The sequence below is a fragment of the Emys orbicularis genome, chromosome 7 (genome assembly GCF_028017835.1).
Source record: "Emys orbicularis isolate rEmyOrb1 chromosome 7, rEmyOrb1.hap1, whole genome shotgun sequence".
In the NCBI taxonomy this organism is placed as follows: Eukaryota; Metazoa; Chordata; order Testudines; family Emydidae; genus Emys; species Emys orbicularis.
The window spans coordinates 78,033,926-78,052,073 of record NC_088689.1 but is presented as its reverse complement, the minus strand read 5'-3'; the positions used below and the strand labels follow the sequence as shown (position 1 = coordinate 78,052,073).

The window sequence follows — 18,148 nt, the reverse complement described above, 5'->3', positions numbered from 1 at the left end:
AAAAGTGACACACCATGCTATTTAAATGTAACTGGAACTCCTTGACCTCAGTCTGCATCGAAGAGGGGTTTGTGCAAAGAATAATGCTCGTTAACCAGATATCTCTCTCGTTTCCTTTGAATGGGCAGTCTGTATTCCTGGAGCACTTTTCCTTCACTATATCCTCTCCTCTATTCACTTTAGATTTGTTTACAAATTTTAAAGTAAAACCTGATCTCTGCCTAATTGCTAATTGTTTTTTTTTAATATTATTCTAGGATACAACAAAGATTTTGTTGCCATGGTTTCAAAACGAAAGTTGCCCAAATCTGATGCTCATGGGGACAGTCTGATTGCAGAATTACTACGTATGTGTAGCAAACTCCTCTTATTTGAAGTGAAATTCCTTTGGTAGAGGGCAACAGCTCACAGGCAGGGTGCATACCAGTTTTCCAGTAAAGTTACGGGTTGTGCAGAATGGCCCCGCAGAATATAAAATGGTAATGTTTGATGAGCCACAGTATAATGTAAAATAACAAAACTAAGGGTGTTACCAGGTCTGAAAAATCTGATTGCCTCCTTTCCTCCATCTCTGCAATTATCTCTCTCTCTGGACTGAGGGGAGCAAGCCTCAATGCCATTAGAGGGAAGTAGTAAGCCCCTCCTCCCCCCAAAATAAGCCCATTCTACTAAAATCACAGATTTTAAAAAACAGCCACCTCTCTACTGAATAGGGGAAGGAGAAAGCAACTTCATTTCCACTCTAGTAAATGTGCAAGGTGCTCAGATATCCCAGTATCAGAGGGATAGCCGTGTTAGTCTGGATCTGTAAAAAGCAACAGAGAGTCCTGTGGCACCTTTAAGACTAACAGATGTATTGGAGCATAAGCTTTCGTGGGTGAATGCCCACTTCGTCGGATGCATGCTTATGCTCCAATACATCTGTTAGTCTTAAAGGTGCCACAGGACTCTCTGTTGCTTTTTAGATATCCCAGTGATAGACATGGTAGAAGAACTGAGATAGAGAGTAAGCTCTTCAGGGCAGGGATGTGCCTCCTGTAGATGCCTGTAAATAAAAGACCTAGCATAATAAGTAAAGGATTGCATGATTCATAGCTTGTATCAGCCAAGCTTGTTGCACAGCTTAGGGGCGCCTTGCTTTCTATTTTCCCCCCTGCCCCACCCTCTGCAAGTTCCCTGTGTGACACCCTCCCATCCCCTTCTATTACACTGGAACTCTCTTCAACTCCCCTCTATCTCCCTCCTGCTAGGGGTTCTGTGTGCTGCTTGGCTCCCTCTCCTTCCATATCAGAGTTCTCCATTGTCCCCACATGCCAGTGGCTCGGTTCCCCCCCATTTTCACTCCCCTCCCCATGCCTCCTCTTTCCCCCCATTCTAGGGGCTATGTGTGCCTCTCCTTCCCCCAAACCAGGTTTCCCCAGTCTGCCTCCCCACCGGGGTTCTCTGTGCCCCCATTCCTCCCTCCTCCATTCTCCCCACCAAGGCAGGGGCTCTGTATGTACTCCTAGTCCCCCTTCCCCCATACAAGGGTCCCCCAATCTCCCTCCCCCACCAGGAGTTCTGTGTGGCCCCCACTTCCCCTATTCCAGAGTCTCTCATTCTCCCTCCCCCATGCCACAGTCTCTGTGTGCACTCCTATTCCCACCTTCACCCATTACTCCCTAGTCTGTCTTCCCCACCATATCAGGATCCCCCATTCTCTCTCACACCAGGAGTTCTGTGTACTCTCCCTTTCCCCCTTCTCCCATTCAAGTGTCGCCCATGTCCATTCTCTGTGGCAGGAGTTCTGTGGCCCACCCCATTCCTCCTTCCCTCCATGGCAGGGCCTTTGGGTGAACCCTTATTACCCCACTTTCCCCATTTTCCCCTTTTCCCTCATGTTAGGGGCTTTGGGTGTCCCTCTTCTCCCCTCCCTCTCCCAGCATCTCCCATTCTCACCCCATGCCAATGGATGTGTTCATGTCCCTTTCCATTCCCCCTTCCCCCAATTACTCTTCTGTCTGTCTGGGAGCCAAGGTGGGTGGGGTAATATCTTTTATTGGACAAACTTCTGTAGGTGAGAGAGACAAGTTTTCCAGCTTACACAAGTCATGCAGGGTGCCAACATGTTACACTCTATTGGGAGGATGGGCAGAGCTGAGATGGGGTATTGTTTTGCTGGAAGGCATTAATGAGTGCCATCAGCGTGTTGTTCGATAGCCTCAAGCACCTCTGCAATTGTTTGTCTGTGCTAAAGAGCTAGCAGGTGCTTCATGTGTTCCCCATTCCCCCCAATTTAATAAGCATTGATGAGTTAGAATTGATTGGATGTGTATTCAAAAGTGATTGCCTTATAGACAGGTTTCAGAGGGGTCACAGTGACTCCCTTGGGACTGTCACCTGATGTGCTGAAACTATCTCTGAGACCATCTTCCCTGCCAGCTTGGGACTTCAGAACCCTGTTTTGTTGAGCCAGACACGCAAGCCAGCTGCAACACATACCCAGGGTCTGAACCACACCCCCAAAGCTGCAGACTTAATTGAAAACAGCTTAGCAGGTCACCTCTCTCCAGTACCCAGACACCCAGCTCTCAATTGGATTCGAACCCCAAATAAATCCATTTTACTCTATATAAAGCTTATACAGGGTAAACGCATAAATTGTCCACCCTCTATAACACTGATAGAGAGAGATGCACAGCTGTTTGCCTCACAGACAGACAGAGAAATGCCATCAAGTTGAGTGCAAGGCCTTCCAAGCTCAGCCAATAATTTGTTAATGGTGATAGTGGCTTTAAAGAAAATCTTGGTATTAAACCAGATGCTTTAGGTCATGAACAGGCCACCAGCTGGGGCTAGTAAGAAATTTCCCCTTATGCTATGGTAATGCACACCTAGGTGTTTTATATCTTCCTCCTAAATGTCTGCTATTGATCACTGTCAGAGACAGCAACAGAGTGGATAGACCACTTGTCTGACCCTCAAAGGTAATGCCTCTCTTCACAGAATATCTTGAGGTATGGCTAATTTTGAGTTAGTGAATTCTCTTCTGGAACCCCACTCCTTATTGCATCTGTTTAACCTACAATAATAAGCCTCGCTTTCTCAGAAACAAAGAAGTCTCGGATCTCTTGCAAGGAGAAGACCTCTGCCGAAGATGGAGTGGTGGAGAATAATAGCATCTTTGTACAGCTCATCAAAACAGCAGGAATTACTCTGAATGCTGGGGAGAGACAGAATGACATAGGTATGGATTTAGCACTCTGCTGTGTTTGTGGCTGTGGATGTATATATTTATCCAAAAAGCAAGATTAAAAGGAATTTAGGGTGGCAGAATAAAGCACTCAACTCAGGAAGCGCCAAAGTTAAAGTCAACCTCGTGCGTGCTATTGAATTACATGATTCCTGCTGTATTCAATATGCAAGGTGGACAATGCGCAGTGAATGAGGCAGCTGTTAAACCTTTATTTTGATCTCCATTGTTCAGTGAGTAAATCCTTACTTGCCTTATTTGCTGCACACTGATCAACACATTACACACTTGCTTCCACTCTTCTGAGGTATACATACATGGGCCATGCTGGGAGAATGCTGGAGGATTGTAATTGTATAGATGGGGATGGAATGAGAGAAGGCTCTGGGAGTTGCTCTAATGTTTTCTCCTATTTCCTTATTAACCCATTACAGAAAATGGGTGAAGTAGGGATTTTATTTTTAAATATTACAGGGTTTAGCTGCAAAGGCAGGAGCACTAGAGTGAGAGAGCTTCAAATGGAAACTACCATTCCCCTTCCTCTCCCAGCTCAAGCACAGCTGTCAGCAGTTCTGAGGAAGTGGTTGCATTATTTTGAATCAGACACTTTGCTGTTTTTTGGACTTAGCAGTACCAAGCTTCATTGCCACATGAAGATCCCAAGTCAAGTTTCTCATTCAGTACTTTGTGTCTGGAGCATTGCAGGCTTAACATCCTCATGATGCATGTTTTAATATTCCCACAGTGGCTCCCTTTTACTGGCTACTGGATGAACTAAAGTGGTTCTGGCAGAGACTTGCTGCTTCACTTTAGAGTGGCTGGAACAGTAGAAATGGAGGGTGTGCTTGTGGGGACAGAGCAGTCTGATATTGCTGGAGGGCTGCTGTCGTATCTTGTTGGGCTAAATCAGGGGTCGGCAACCTTTCGGAAGTGGTGTGCCGAGTCTTCATTTATTCACTCTAATTTAAGGTTTCGCGTGCCAGTAATACATTTTAACGTTTTTAGAAGGTCTCTTTCTATCTATAAGTCTATAATATATAACTAAACTATTGTATGTAAAGTAAATAAGGTTTTTAAAATGTTTAAGAAGCTTCATTTAAAATTACATTAAAATGCAGAGCCCCCCAGACCGGAGGCCAGGACCCGGGCAGTGTGAGTGCCACTGAAAATCAGCTTGTGTGCCGCCTTCGGCACACGTGCCGCAGGTTGCCTACCCCTGGGCTAAATGGTCTTTCTTTAGTAGTATAGGAGTTAGGGATTTGAGCTGGAGGGGAAAGAGCTTAATCGTGCTGTATTCATTAGGACACAAGGAAAACCATGGGATCCCTTCCCTGCTGCTTGCTCCAGTTTGTGTTCTTGAATGGGCTGGCAGGGTCTCCATACTAGGAGTGAGCTATACAGCTGACTGTGCAAGACTGGGGAGGCGGCACATTGGTTATTCTTTAAATTTCATCAGATCTGCTTCAATTTTGCCATGATGGAGGGAATGTGAGTAATAGTATCTGTCAGGCTTTTGTTAACTGGGCACTCTAGATGAAGTGAACTTGTAAACTCCAGTGGGTAGCTGCTTGTAATCTGCAAAGCAACTTGTATTTGTTGCTGAAATACTGTGAAGTTTGCATGACTAAAATGTATGACTAAAATTATTTACTCTTGATTTTCTCTGTAGCCGTTGATCAAGCAACCTTCCAGAAGAAACTCTGCCAGATCTTGAGGAAGCATCCTTTCTACCCATGTGTATGTAGCTGACACCACAAATTTCATCAGAAGCCAGTGTTTAAAATCTGTGTGCTTCTTGGCTGTGTGGCCGCTCCCTATGCTAATATGCTATTAACATAGACTAATTGCTGCTGCACACCCAAAATTGGCAGTGCAGAATGTGTCAGGTAAAAGGTATGCAAATATAGCCAATTCAAGTAGTGTCCTAATGGCCCCACCCTCTTCTGCCACCTTCCTGAGAATAAATAGGTACAATATTGCTGCTTGTCCTTGGGCCCATTCTTTCCAGATGCCTGTCTGTCCCCCTCTCACCAATCCCTCAAACTGCTCAACTCTTTCCCCTCTCCCCTTGGCTCCCATCACCCTTCCTGCTCTGGTTCCTCCTTTTTTGAGCTGTCATGTCTGACTCACCAGCCACTAATAGGCTGATTGGAGGCAATCTGCACTTGCACCTGTCAAACCTCATATGGCTTACATGCTGCTAAAGTGGCCTTGAACAATTCCGGGACAAAGCATTGCACATCTGTCTCCATGGCCATGACCCCTATTCTGCCCAACTTGGCCCCCTCCTCAGGCATGCACTGCCAGAAAATGTGACTTGGGAGAGAACTGAAATCCAAAGGATGCAAGAGACAAAGACACACGCAAAGGGGAGGAGGGCAAGCTTAACTTTTGAATGGAAAATTGTCAGTTCACTGTTCTGTAAGTAATTGGCCTGGTAGCTGCCAGCAATAGAATGGCTACGTTTAAATGTGTTCATATTGCCAGGTTTTTCTCTTCCTCTTCTCTCTTCCCTTGTCCCCACCTCAAACAGCCAGACCAAATATGAAACTCCTGAGGCTACTTGTTTCAATATCACAGCTATTTTTGGACATTGTTGTTTGCTGTATTGGACACCATGCTCCCAGCTGCACTGGGAGAAGTCACAGATGGGACTCAGCCCTTTTCAAGCAGATGAGGGGAATTTGAACCTGTCACCCTAGAGTGAGTTTGTAGAGTAACCAGCATCTCATTTGCAGGCTGTTTAGATTAGAGTACAGTAGAACCTCAGTTTTACCAACACCAGTCTCACAAATGACCAGTTATATGATCCATTTTTCCAGATAGAAAAAAAATCATATAATGAAAGTGATGCTGAGGAAGAACAGGCAACATCTCTTCATATTCCGAGGCCTTTAGTGCTTTCGAAAGAGCTTTTCAGCAGCTTAAAGGACAAGCAGGAAGTGATGCGGTGCACCATACTGCACCAGACATACAGCAATTTTGAGATGTTCAGTTTTAACAACTTTTTGATTTTATGAACTCCTCAATTCCCAATTAGTTTTGTAATATAGGTTTTATGCTCTATCTCTAAGATGCCCATTGTGTTGCTTCCCCTCTAGTTTATCTCTGCCTGCAGCCTCCTGTCCATCTGGGTGCTCCTTGGCTATCTTAGCACAGAGCTCCTCTTCCCCCTCATCCTTTTCACAAATAGCCCATCCTAAAGGAAAGTGGGTGATCAGGGTTCCTACTCAGTCAGTGGCTGACTTTTCCCTTTTTCTCTGCAGGTTGTGCAGGAGTTTGTCAGTGGCTTGGAGACTCACATTAAGGACAGAGACCAGTTCAGGAACTGCCTTCTGCCTTGTGCTCCAGTGCGAGGCGAGGGTACGAGGTCAGAGAAAATGCATTTCTTTCTCCCTGCCCCTAGGAGTTACTCTGCTTGAACAATGCAAAATTGGTTGTGGGGAGAAGGGTTTATTCTTTTAAACCAGCCGTACTTGCATAGATAGAATGGTTTATTCTGTTAAGCCAGCCATTCTGTTAAGCCAGCTGTACTTTCATAGATTCTTTAGCTATGCCTACATTACAAAGAAGGGGTTTGATTCCCCTGCTCACATGTGCAGACTCATGCTAGCTCTCATCGAGCTAGCGTGAGCATAAATAGTAGTGTAGCCTGGTAGCAAGGGTAGTGGCAGTGGAGGCACGGCTTAGCCATGCCAAGTATGTATCCACCAGTTCCAGACAGGTTTGTACTCAGCATGGCTAAGCCATGCCTCTGCTGCCATTGCCCCAGCTACCACTGCTGTACTGCTATTTATACTTCCACTAGCTTGATGAGAGCTAGCACAAGTACATGTGCACGAGCAGGGAATCACATCCCTAGCACTTAATGTAGACAGCCAGAGATTCCAAGGCCAGAAGAGACCACTGTGATCATCTAGTCTGCCGTCCTTTATAACCCAGGCCAGAGAACTGCCCCAAAATAGCTCCTAGAGCAGATATTTTAGAAGAACATCCAACCTTGATTTAAAAATTGCCAGTGATGGAGAATCCACCATGACCCTTGGTAAATTGTTCTAATGGATAATTATTAGCACTTCATTTCCAGTCTTAAATTGTCTAGCTTCAACTTCCAGCCATTGGATTTTGTTATACTTTTTCTCTGCTAGATTGAAGAGCCAGTTATCAAATATTTGTTCCCCATGTAGGTACTTATAGATCGAGATCACGTCACCCCTTAACCTTCTCTTTGTTAAACTAAATAGATTGAGCTCCTTGAGTCTACCACTATTAGGCACGTTTTCTAATCCTTTAATCGTTCTTATGGCTTTTTTCTGAATCTTTTCCAATTTATGAATTTATGCTCAATGACAGGGTCTATCCCTCAGGCAAAGGAATGGCTAGACAGGGGAATGGCGCTTAAATAACAGTAAGTTAAAGGTGCGGAGTCATTGGGCATACTAGTTGTCTAGGTGGTGACTTGGGCCACAAGCAATTACTTTTGGAGTGGTACAGTACCTTTTCTTGGTCCTCCCTGATTATACTCCAGGAACCGTGGTAAGAGCAGATACTGGGGAGTTAGCAGTAGGGATAACACTGGGGACAGCAAGATTCAGAGTCTGACAGAAAATTAACAAGACTTGGTGGAGATCATCTGCTTAAATAGTGTCTTCAGAAGATCTAGGAAAACCCCAAAGGCTCAGCTTTCCCGGCCAAGGCTCCTTCCAGAGCTTGAGCTGGAAATGAGCAAGGCTGATTTATAATTTAAATCAACTATTGTTTGTGCCTCTAAAATTTCCTCTGGCTATTCCCAAGAACAACTGGGCCTAGTCGAGAAACACTTCTTTACGGTACCACTATCTCGGGAATCCCTCTCAAGTTTCCAGCTTCCAGTGCAAGACAGGTTTTGGTCTCTCTGAGGCACCTTTCCAGTAAGTTCTTTTGACTGCGGTCAGGCAAAGAGTTCCCTTTTGGAGCTTTGCAGTTGAGTTTTCAGCTGTTGCTATTGCTCCAACTCAGATTTTTCCCACAGCTCTGCTAGGACTGAAGAAATATGTAGCTTGTATCATCTTCCTCTCCCGAAGGTATCTAGTCAGTTTCTGAGTCCCCAGATTTGTTAGTAGAATTCAATTCACCTCTCTTCTCATTCTCTAGTTTGTCCACTTGCTCCCACACTGGCGTGCTAGTATGGTAGATCAGTGGAGGCTCTGGCAGAGTTGCTGGTGCCAGGGCATAGCATGATACCTCCAACAAAGCCAGTTCTTCCCATACAGAGGGTGACCTCAGTGCAAAGAGGACTCTCAGGGTACATCTACATTGTGATTAAAAAAAACCCACGGCACTGAGTCTCCGAGCCCGGGTCAGCTGATGCAGGTTCATGGGGCTCAGGCTGCAGGGCTAAAAATTGCAGTCTAGACACTTGACCTTGGCCTAGAGCCTGGACGCTGAGACCCTCCTCCCTCACAGGGTCTAAATAACAATAGTTAAAAATAGTTAAGATTGAAAGGGTGTTAAATCTGACTGCATCTAGTGCCTAACCACAAATTTTTATAAACCTGTTTGTCACACTTCTAAAAGGACCCTAAGCTTTAGAGGGTCTGGAAATGCAGAGTTATATTTGACATACAGCTAGTTCCCCACTGCCATATACAGCAAGATTCAGAGTTTGACAGAAAAACCACAAGCACCACCAGCACCCTGACCAGTTTCCCTCTTTGACTGAGGGGTTGTTTTTGATAGGAAAAGGATACTGCTGTCATTTTAAGTAGATGTTCTTTTTAATCTCTGCTGGACAAAAGCAACGTGCTCACATCGTGCATTTTCCTAACAATAACATTTTTTTTGGGCAGAAATTTGGTTCATTCATACTGTGAAAGCCTTATTAAACTACTACTTGGAATTGAGACTTTACAGGTAAGGACACTTTAACATATTCTGCTTTTCAGTTGTGACTATGTATTTGGCAGTGCTGTAACAAGGACGAGGCGAGTGAGGCACTTGCCTCGGGCGCACAAAGCTGAGGGGTGCAGAAAAAGACAAATGAAGTTTTTTAATTCTTATTATTTTATGAAAAATGATAATCACATGATATGCACATTGCGCCATGACAAATGTACAATGTAAATGGAAAATAAATAGAACACACCCGACAGTAATTATAAAGCATTGGTTCTCAAACGGGGGGTCGCGACCCGGTTATGTGGGGGGTCGAGAGCCCCGACCCCTGCGCTGGGCTGTGAAGCCCGACCTTGACCCCAGTGTGCGGCTGCGAGGCCAGCCCCGACCCCTGCGCCGGGCTGCGAGCCCTGCCCCCGCCCCCCACAGTTCATGATGCACTATGATGCACACCTTATATGTATTAGTTGTTTTTGTACGTGGATCTTATGATTAAAATAAATGTTCTATTATCATTAGTATTCTTGTTATTTACGTATTTTTCTTTTTTTTTTACAAAGTAACTACTATGAAATTATATGGAGGGGGGAGGGCGCAATTTTATATTTTTGCCTCAGGTGCAAAAATAGCTAGTTACGGCTCTGGTATTTGGGGACATCTAATGCTTACGAAAGTAGAGGACTGATAGAGCTGGTCACACTGCAGACAAGTACTAATCTGCACAAATCTGCTGATGCTCCTCAGTCCAGACTAGCTCCCCTGCTTTTCCAGTCCTGAGCTTTACAACACAGCTCTACCGGTTTAAAGGGAAAGGTCAGAGAAGTGAGGGATGTGAATAGGGAAAAGAATCAGTGGAGGGTGCAGGAAGGCAAGAGAAGAGGATTGATAAGGACATCAAGGACTGCCCCAACGTGCGTATTCCAGGCTTCAGCCTTTACTCTCTAATCTTGAGACCTGCTGAACAATTGCTGCTCTAGCCATGGGCCCTGTCACTCCATGCTGGGGAAGTGGGGCTGGTGAGAATCCATCTGGGCGACTGCATGGTAGGAACTTACGGTGTTTTGTGGGGAGGTTCAGCTACCCCATTGGAGAAGCAGGAAAGATTTCTGTAAAAAAATACTCTTCTCTCTATCAAGGTACTTCTATGGCCTCCATTGTCACAGTTTTGAAAGTCTCACAAGGGATTATCTTTGTGAGAGCTGTAAATGAGCTGCCCCTGACCAAAGCTTCTGGAACCCCTAGGAATATTATATGTACAATGCCCAAAAACAAGCCAGGTGCTTACAAATGTACCCTTCAATCTTTATTTAGTAATAACATGTACATTAAGAGCAAAGAATCCCATACCCATGTAACATCTGTTAAATCCCTTAATTACTTGGTTCTAGCAATATGTACTTAAGCTTCAGGAGAGTGCTCATGTTGTGCCACTGCCTTGGGGCAGTTTGCTCCCTCCTCCACAGCTGGCCAGCTGTGCTGGCTGGTATGGAAGGGGGGCAGGACCATGTCCCTGTCTCTTTTCTGCTCCCTCTACGGTAGCTAGTTCCCTGGAGGCCATAGGCATGTGCAACCCATTTCATTAGGGTGTGCACCCAGGGAGCCCCACCCTGCCCTAGCCCCACCCCCATCCTGCTCCCATCCACTCCCTCCTACTTCCCGTCCCCTGACTGCCCCCCTCAGAACCCCCAACCCCCCCCTGCTCCTTGTCCCCTGACTACCCCCTCCTGGGACCCCTGCCCCTAACTGCCCCCCAGAACCCCTCCCCCTATCTAAGCCTCCCTGCTCCTTGTCCCCTGACTGCCCCCCTAGGACCCTACCCCCTACCTGTCCCCTGACTGCCCCGACCCTTATCCACACCCCTGCCCCTAGACAGACCCCAGGACTGCCACGCCTATCCAACCGCTCCCCACCCCCTGACAGGCCCCCCCCAGAACTCGTGATCCATACAACCCCCTCTGCTCCCTGCCTCTCCTAACCCCTCTCCAACCCCTGCCTCCTGACAGCCCCCCCCAGAACTCCTGACTCATCCAGCCCCCCCAGCTCCTTGTCCCCTGACCACTGCCTCCAAAGACCCCCCAAATTGCCCCCCCAGGACCTTCCTTGCTCCCTGTCCCCTGACTGCCTTGACCCCTATCCACCCCCCGCCCCCTGACAGACCGTGGGACTCCCATGCCCCATCCAACCCCCCCTGCTCCCTGACTGCCCCCTGCCCCTAACCCTCCCCCCCCGGGATCCCACCCCCTATCCAACTGACCCTACTCCCTGTCCCCTGACTGCCCCCACCCCTTATCCAACCCCCCTGGCCCTGGCCCCCTTACCATGAGATGAGGGTCCTAGCCTCCCCGCGGAGCCAAACACTGCCCCGCAGAAGCACGCAGCCCCAGCTCCACAGGTGGGATGGGAGACAGAGGGGCTCAGGCCAGCTCCACACAGAGTGGGGTCAGGGCTGAAGCCCTGCAACTTTTGCCACTAGGGTGGCTGGGGCTCCCGAGATGGGGACTTCAACCCCACATCTTCTGCCAGGGTCCAGGGCTTCTCCTCCCTGCCCGAGTCCGGGCTTCTCCCCTCCCCCCCCAGTGCAGCTCCTGCCCGGGTCCGGGCTTCTCCCCTCCCCCCCCAGTGCAGCTCCTGCCCGGGTCCGGGCTTCTCCCCTCCCCCCCCAGTGCAGCTCCTGCCCGGGTCCGGGCTTCTCCTCCCCCCCCACTCCCTCTCACCACGTGGCTCCAGCCCCGTCTGGGGCTTCTCTTCCCCCACCCCCGCATGGCTCCTGCTGGTATCTGGAGCTTCTCCCACTGCACTCTGCCCTAGCCTAGCTGGGCTCCCTTGGGTCACCTGATGCCTGCTGTGGCCGGAGTGCAGCCTGGCTTGCAGGGAGCAGCCATTCACGTGGCTGCCATGGCCATCAGCTCAAGAGGTGCGGGGCAGCCTTAGGCAAGCAGGGGCTGGCTGTGCTGCTGCTGATAGCCCCGCACTCCCACCCACACCTAACCCTAAGGCTTTTTTTTTTTTTTTTTTTTTTTTTGTGAGACTCACTCGGCCCCTGCCGGAGCAGGGAGGCAGGAAGCAATTGATTTGAGCCTGCCCGGCAAACAGCTGAGGAGGGGAGAGGGGAGGAGCAGCCTTCCCAGCTGGAGCTCAGGACATTAGGGTGTGCCGGGGCACACCTGGCACACCTCGTGCGCACGCCTATGCTGGAGGCACTAGGAGGAAGCAATTGCTATGTTTGGGGAGCACAAGGACTATGATTATGCCTAGTCTTTGTGCAAAGCGTATTGGGTTGGAAAGCTCTGTGAGTCCTCCCCCACTACCTTGTATACCCTTGCAAGAGCAGGCCAGTCTCATTTGCAGTGTACTGCATGCTTATACTCTTCTGACTAGGTGGCAGTCATTACCCTTCAGTTTCCCGAATTACTTTCCTGGCACAAGTCCCACGAACGAAGCTATACAAATGAAGCACAGTGTATTGTAACAATACTTCATGTTAACAGAGCCTTTCCTTGCAAGGCACTTTGTTAATCATATGTGCACTACAACAGTTTCTGAGGCAGAGGGCAGTAGCTGCCTTGCTACAGGCTGCTGTACCAGTGAGCAAGGCTTATCAGGAGCCAGGAGGGAAAATGTTTCTGTTTTTTTAATCCTCTTGTAATTCAAACATTTTAATGATTGTTGTTTTAAAGAAATTTTGAAAAATCCCATTTGGGCAGAGGCCAAGTAGGGAACATTAGAGCCATGAAGGGGAGTGTTTTGTATAGGAAGTGTGTGTGAAAGTAGGGAGTTAAAATAGAAACTTTTTTCAGCCTTACGGTAGTGGTTGTTTCTGATGCCTCCAGCAGAGAGGTTACATAATGGAGTCTGGGGAAGGGAGTGTGGCTTCACATGCGTAGGGTTACCATCCGTCCGTATTTCCCCGGACATGTCTGGCTTTTGCATCTCTAAATAGCCGTCCGGGAGGAATTGGTAACAAGGTTAAAATGTCTGGGTTTTTTTTCTCCCTCGCCTCCCTCCCTCCCTTCCATGCAGAGTGCGGCTGCTGATTGGGCGGCTAGGCTGACTGACCCACTCCCATTGGCCTCCAGCAGCCAGAGCCCTCCCCTGCTCCCCCCTCCCTCTGTCTGCAGCCCTGTGTAACACACAAACCAACCCACTGGGCAGCGTGTTTTGCAAACACGTGGAGCCAGAATGGTAAGGGGAGTCCGGGGGGGGCAGTCATGGAGTGGGGGAGTGTTGGATGGGTCCCCGGCCTCCACCTGCCACCCCCCCTGCGCGTTTCCCCCCCCTGTGGGCTCCCCTCCCGCCTGCTTGTACTGCCAGAGCCAGCAGCAACTGCTGTCTGCTGCCCCCGGGTCCTAGCGTCCCCCATCCACTAATGGGAAGACAGGCTGCCCTTACCCTGCCCTTCCACCCTAGCCCTGAGCCTCTCCAACGCCCCAAACTCCTCAGCCCCAGCCCTCATCCCCCTGCACCCTAATCCTCTGCCCCAGCCCTGAGCCTCCTCCTGCATCATGAACCCCTCATCCTCAGACCCACAGCCCTCACCCCTGCATCCCCTCCTATCCCCAAACTCCCTCCCCCTTCCCACACACCCCCTCCTGCCCTCAAACTCCCTCCCAAAGCCTGCACCCCCTCCCTTTGCACCGCTTCCCACCCCCAAACTCCATCCCAGAGCCTGCACCCCTCACCCCCTCCTGCACATCCACCCCCTGCCCCAGCCCGGAGCCTGCACCCAGCACCCAAACTCTATCCCAGAGCCTGCACCCTGCACCCCTCCTGCACCCTAATCCTCAGCCCAGGACCTGCACCCCAGACCTCCTCCCCCCACCCAACCCCGCTCCCAGAGCCTTAGGCAGGTGCGGGGGGGGGGCAGGTTCTGGGCAGCACCAAAATTTCTACAACCCTGCCACCCATGCGAGTGGATAAGGGTCGGGACAGTCAGGGGACAGGTAGGGTCCTAGGGGTGGGGGGTTCTCAGCAGGGGGCAGTCAGGGGACAAGAAGCAGGGGGGGTTGAGGTTCTGAGGGGGGCAGTCAGGGGGTGGGAAGTGGGAGGGAGTCGATGGGGGCGGGGCTAGGGCGAGGCCCCTCCCCCCCAGTGTCCTCTTTTTTGATTGTGGAAATATGGTAACCCTACACATGCGTTTTTTTAAACTAATTTTCATTGCCACTCCTGAGTTATTTTGCTTGATACTTTAAACCTAACAAGCAAGTGGCCCTGCTTATGTGTCTTTGTTCCTGTAGGTGAGAGGTGAATAGGCTCCACAGTCTCTGTGACTCTGGTCTAGGGGTGCACCTAACTACCAAGGTTTTCCACTTTGCAGGAATCTTCCTCTAGTTTGCATGCTGTGTGTGTTCTGTCTGTGCTCGTGAGAGGAGAATTCCAATGAGCTAAGTTTCTTGTTCATGCTTTTGGGTCCCTTATACTCTGTGTGCATGCAGTGCCAAGGCACTGGGCCCAGTGCTGAATGGGGCCTCTGAGCACTAGCACAGTCTAAAAAAAAAAATCAGCAGCATAATACTGCTTTTTTCCTTTTCTGTTTTAGCCTGCTGTTATAACATTGTTATTGGAGAAGCTCCCTGAATTCTTTTTTGACACGTGAGTGCCTTAATATCTTCTCTCTGAGCTGAACTGAAACCTTGTCTGTTGAGTGTGATCCCAGGTGTTTGCTTTTAATCAATGACTAAAGTTTAACCAAAATGACCCTATTTACATATATGGGAAAACACTGAATCTGAGGAAGGGAGAGTACAATGTACTATACCGTACTCAGAGCTCAAGATAATTGGGCAGCATATAGTAGAGGACAAGCCTAAAGATGGGGAATTCCCCCTGATGTGGTGTGCATTCACTGGCTATTGGTGCTTACATTGGGTATATTGCCCAGTACAAGACTAAAGGCAGAGGCACTATGGGAGTGGAATTAAAAGGTGTCCCAGCAGAGTCCAGAGTACAACAATGACTTTTACATCTGCAAGAACTGAGATCCCTTTCAGCAATTCACTTCAAAAACTCAAATTCCCTTGTACTGTGCGACTCAGGAACTCCGCAGCAAATACTCCCCACTCTTACATAGCTCAGGAATATGTAACTTTTTACAACAATGTGATTTTAATTTTCAGGTTTCCTTTTTTTCTTATTTCACACTCCTGGAAAAACAAAAACAAAACTACAAATGCCCTCCCTCCCCCCACCAACCACAACTAGAAAATTCCCCTTCAAAAATGTAATTAAACTTATATTTAAAGTTGCTCTCATACAAGCTACAAAACAAGGTGGAGAAAAAGGTTTTGAAAATATGGAAATGATCAGTTAAACTAAATGATATTAATATTCCATTAACATTTATTAATGAACATATTAATGTAAAAATTGTTTCTTACACATGTTTACAGTATCCTTAACTCTGACCTGCAATATATACTTACAAACTCTGTTAATGTTTACATGGGCTAAACATATTTATTTCTAGCCTGGATTCTTCTGTAGTGTGGGCAGAGCTTTAGAACTCTCTTCACTAATCCAGTTTTGAAGCTATTTGTGACATTTGTGGATAGAGGAGGCCTGAAGCTAAGTCACACTGAGTGTTCATTTGCATGCCAGAATGCTTGTGGTACTGAGGCTCGATCTCGGGTGACACACTGATAACCGTTGGTTTCTGGATGCTTAGGAAGTGAGAACTGTGAATGGTTTGCCCTACTTTGTACTGAAATCTGCAGTGGTTGTAAATGAAATTTTGCAGGTAGCTAATCCATGAGGGCCTGCTAATCTGCATAGTTTTGAACATATTTAGCAGAAATTCCTTTACTAGCTGAGAGCTAGCAGTGGGAGGCTCTGCTGCAGTTTTGCATTTTTCACAGTTGCACTTTTCTCTCCCCTTGCCCTTTATTTTGGTAAATACATGATATTTCTCTTTCTAGCTGAATTTGCCTTGCATACTTTCATTCAGTCCATGGGCACCACATCATTACTAGTTTAATATTTAAAACAAAAACCAATTCCTCTAGCTGAATGCTATTGTTTCAAAGTCTAGCACAATGGTGGGTAACCATGTATCAGGAAAATAATGAATCTGGAGAAAAATGGACAGTCATTCTACATTGTTTCCAGCTTTGGCTTCTCTAACAGTCTTGCTTAACAGTGAGACTGGTGTTGGCTCTGCCGGTAGGATAACTTCAACTGACTTGTATTTCACTTGTTCTGATGTTTCAGTGTGGGCACCTTTGGAACCAATTTCCCCCGGCTTATTGTCAATCAGTTTAAATGGCTTGACAAAATACTTGACAGCAAGGTAAGTACTAATGGTGCAGTCAGCAATATGTTTTCTACATTTAGTTCTTTGAGCATCCTCAGATGGGATGAGAGAACTATTTTGCTTGTAGGGGATAACAAGCACATACTGAAAAAGTATGGGAGGGGTCAAGCAGCCAAAACATGTTGAAAACCTCCGGCTTTCTTTTTTAATACTATATTCAAACCATTTATGACAATGGCCATTATGAATCTTAGGATTTGACCCACAGATCTTAATATGTTGGCTGATAGAAATTTTGATGATAATGATAAAGTGGAATAGCATGTCTCCCTCCCAAAGCAGAGGGCCAAAGGAGAATCTAGGGAATGAAGAGGACTGGACAAAAAGTCTAGTCCACAAAGTTAGGACAGTTTAGATGTAGGGAAATGCCCTGTAAATTATATGTGGTTTCTTAGCTCAATCTTTATGAAGTTTCAGATGAACAATATATAAAGTTCCAATCTATTAAAGTTTGTTCTCCAGTACTAATTTATTTTATCCAAATGCTTGACATCTTGTTCTTGTAAAGCATGATGTCATGATGCACTGTCCCAGTATGAAGATGTGTTAACACCACAGATATTGGGGAAATTTTTAATACCCCGCATGTGTAAGTTGTGGAATGCAGAACAGCCCCATCTAATGCAAATCGTAAACATTTGAATGGCAGAGAACACTAGATATAGAAGAGATGAGGATTTAAGTGAGGGTTAAAGTGATTTCAATGCATCTGCATCTATCTTAGGTGTTTGCCCTGATTTAACCAGATTAAAGACAGTTTAGTTGAACCAGTGCAGCTGTTCTAATGCAGGCCAAACCTTAATATGTATAGACTAAGGATTTAATCCTGTAGTCCTTGTGACAGTAGTCTAATTAAAGTCCGGGGTGAAATGCTTGCCCCATTGAAGTCAGTGGCAACACTCCCCATGACTTCAGTGGGGCCAGGATTTCCCCCAAAGTAAGTAAGGGTACAGGCTCAGGCATCAAATTATTGGAGTTGTTATTGTGGGTCAATGAGGGTAAATAGTGGGGAAGGTATAAGTATGGAGCCACTATGATCATGCTGAAGATATCTTTGACCATTAAATGTCTTGCAGTGTTTCTTGAATGTAGGAGAAAATGTACAGTAGTGGATGTCAGGAAGGAACATGTCCCACTCCCTGCTACCCCCACAGCAAAGACAAGATCACCTGCTGGCAAGAGGCCCTTTAGATTTGCAGGCACAGTTGCCTGACACCTAAAAATAAGGACTTTTTTATTTTCCTTATTTCCTCCTGACAGACCATTCAGATTGTAGCCTGAGGACTTCGAATGTTAGCTGTGCATTTGAAACACCCAGTCAGGAGTCTGTACTGGAGTTAGCGCCTGACGTAACTCCCAATGAAATAAGTGACAGATCTCCCATTGACTTCAATGGGAGTCAGGGGCATATTGACTTGTCTCATTTAAAGAGCCTTGATTTAAGGCCTGGTCTGCTTTTAAAACTTGGGTTGATGTAGCCAAGGTGCTCAGAGGTATGAAAATTCCATACTGACCTAACCCCCAGTCTAGACGCAGCTAGCCTGATGGAAGAATGCTTCCATTAACCTAGCTACCATCGCTTAGGAAGGTGGAGTTCTTGCAGCAATGGAAAAACTCCTTCCATTGCTGTGGTCTGTGTTTGCACTACAGGCTTACAGCAGCATAGCTATGGCGCCGTACCTATGCCGCCAAGTGCCTATAGTGTAGACATGGCCTAAGTTGTTTTGAACTGAAGA

The 18,148-nt window shown here is 47.2% G+C and overlaps 1 protein-coding gene across 1 annotated transcript in view; it reads left to right on the top strand.

Annotated features, from left to right (window-relative positions):
• Positions 1-280: 280 nt before the first annotated feature.
• FANCD2 (FA complementation group D2) overlaps positions 281-18,148 on the top strand; it is a 183,633-nt gene continuing 165,765 nt past the window's right edge. Inside the window, exons 1-7 of the mRNA XM_065408219.1 lie at positions 281-347; positions 3,089-3,226; positions 4,902-4,969; positions 6,499-6,602; positions 9,061-9,124; positions 14,643-14,695; positions 16,310-16,388. Coding sequence (XP_065264291.1) covers positions 281-347; positions 3,089-3,226; positions 4,902-4,969; positions 6,499-6,602; positions 9,061-9,124; positions 14,643-14,695; positions 16,310-16,388 — 573 coding nt within the window. The remainder of the gene's footprint in view (positions 348-3,088; positions 3,227-4,901; positions 4,970-6,498; positions 6,603-9,060; positions 9,125-14,642; positions 14,696-16,309; positions 16,389-18,148) is intronic.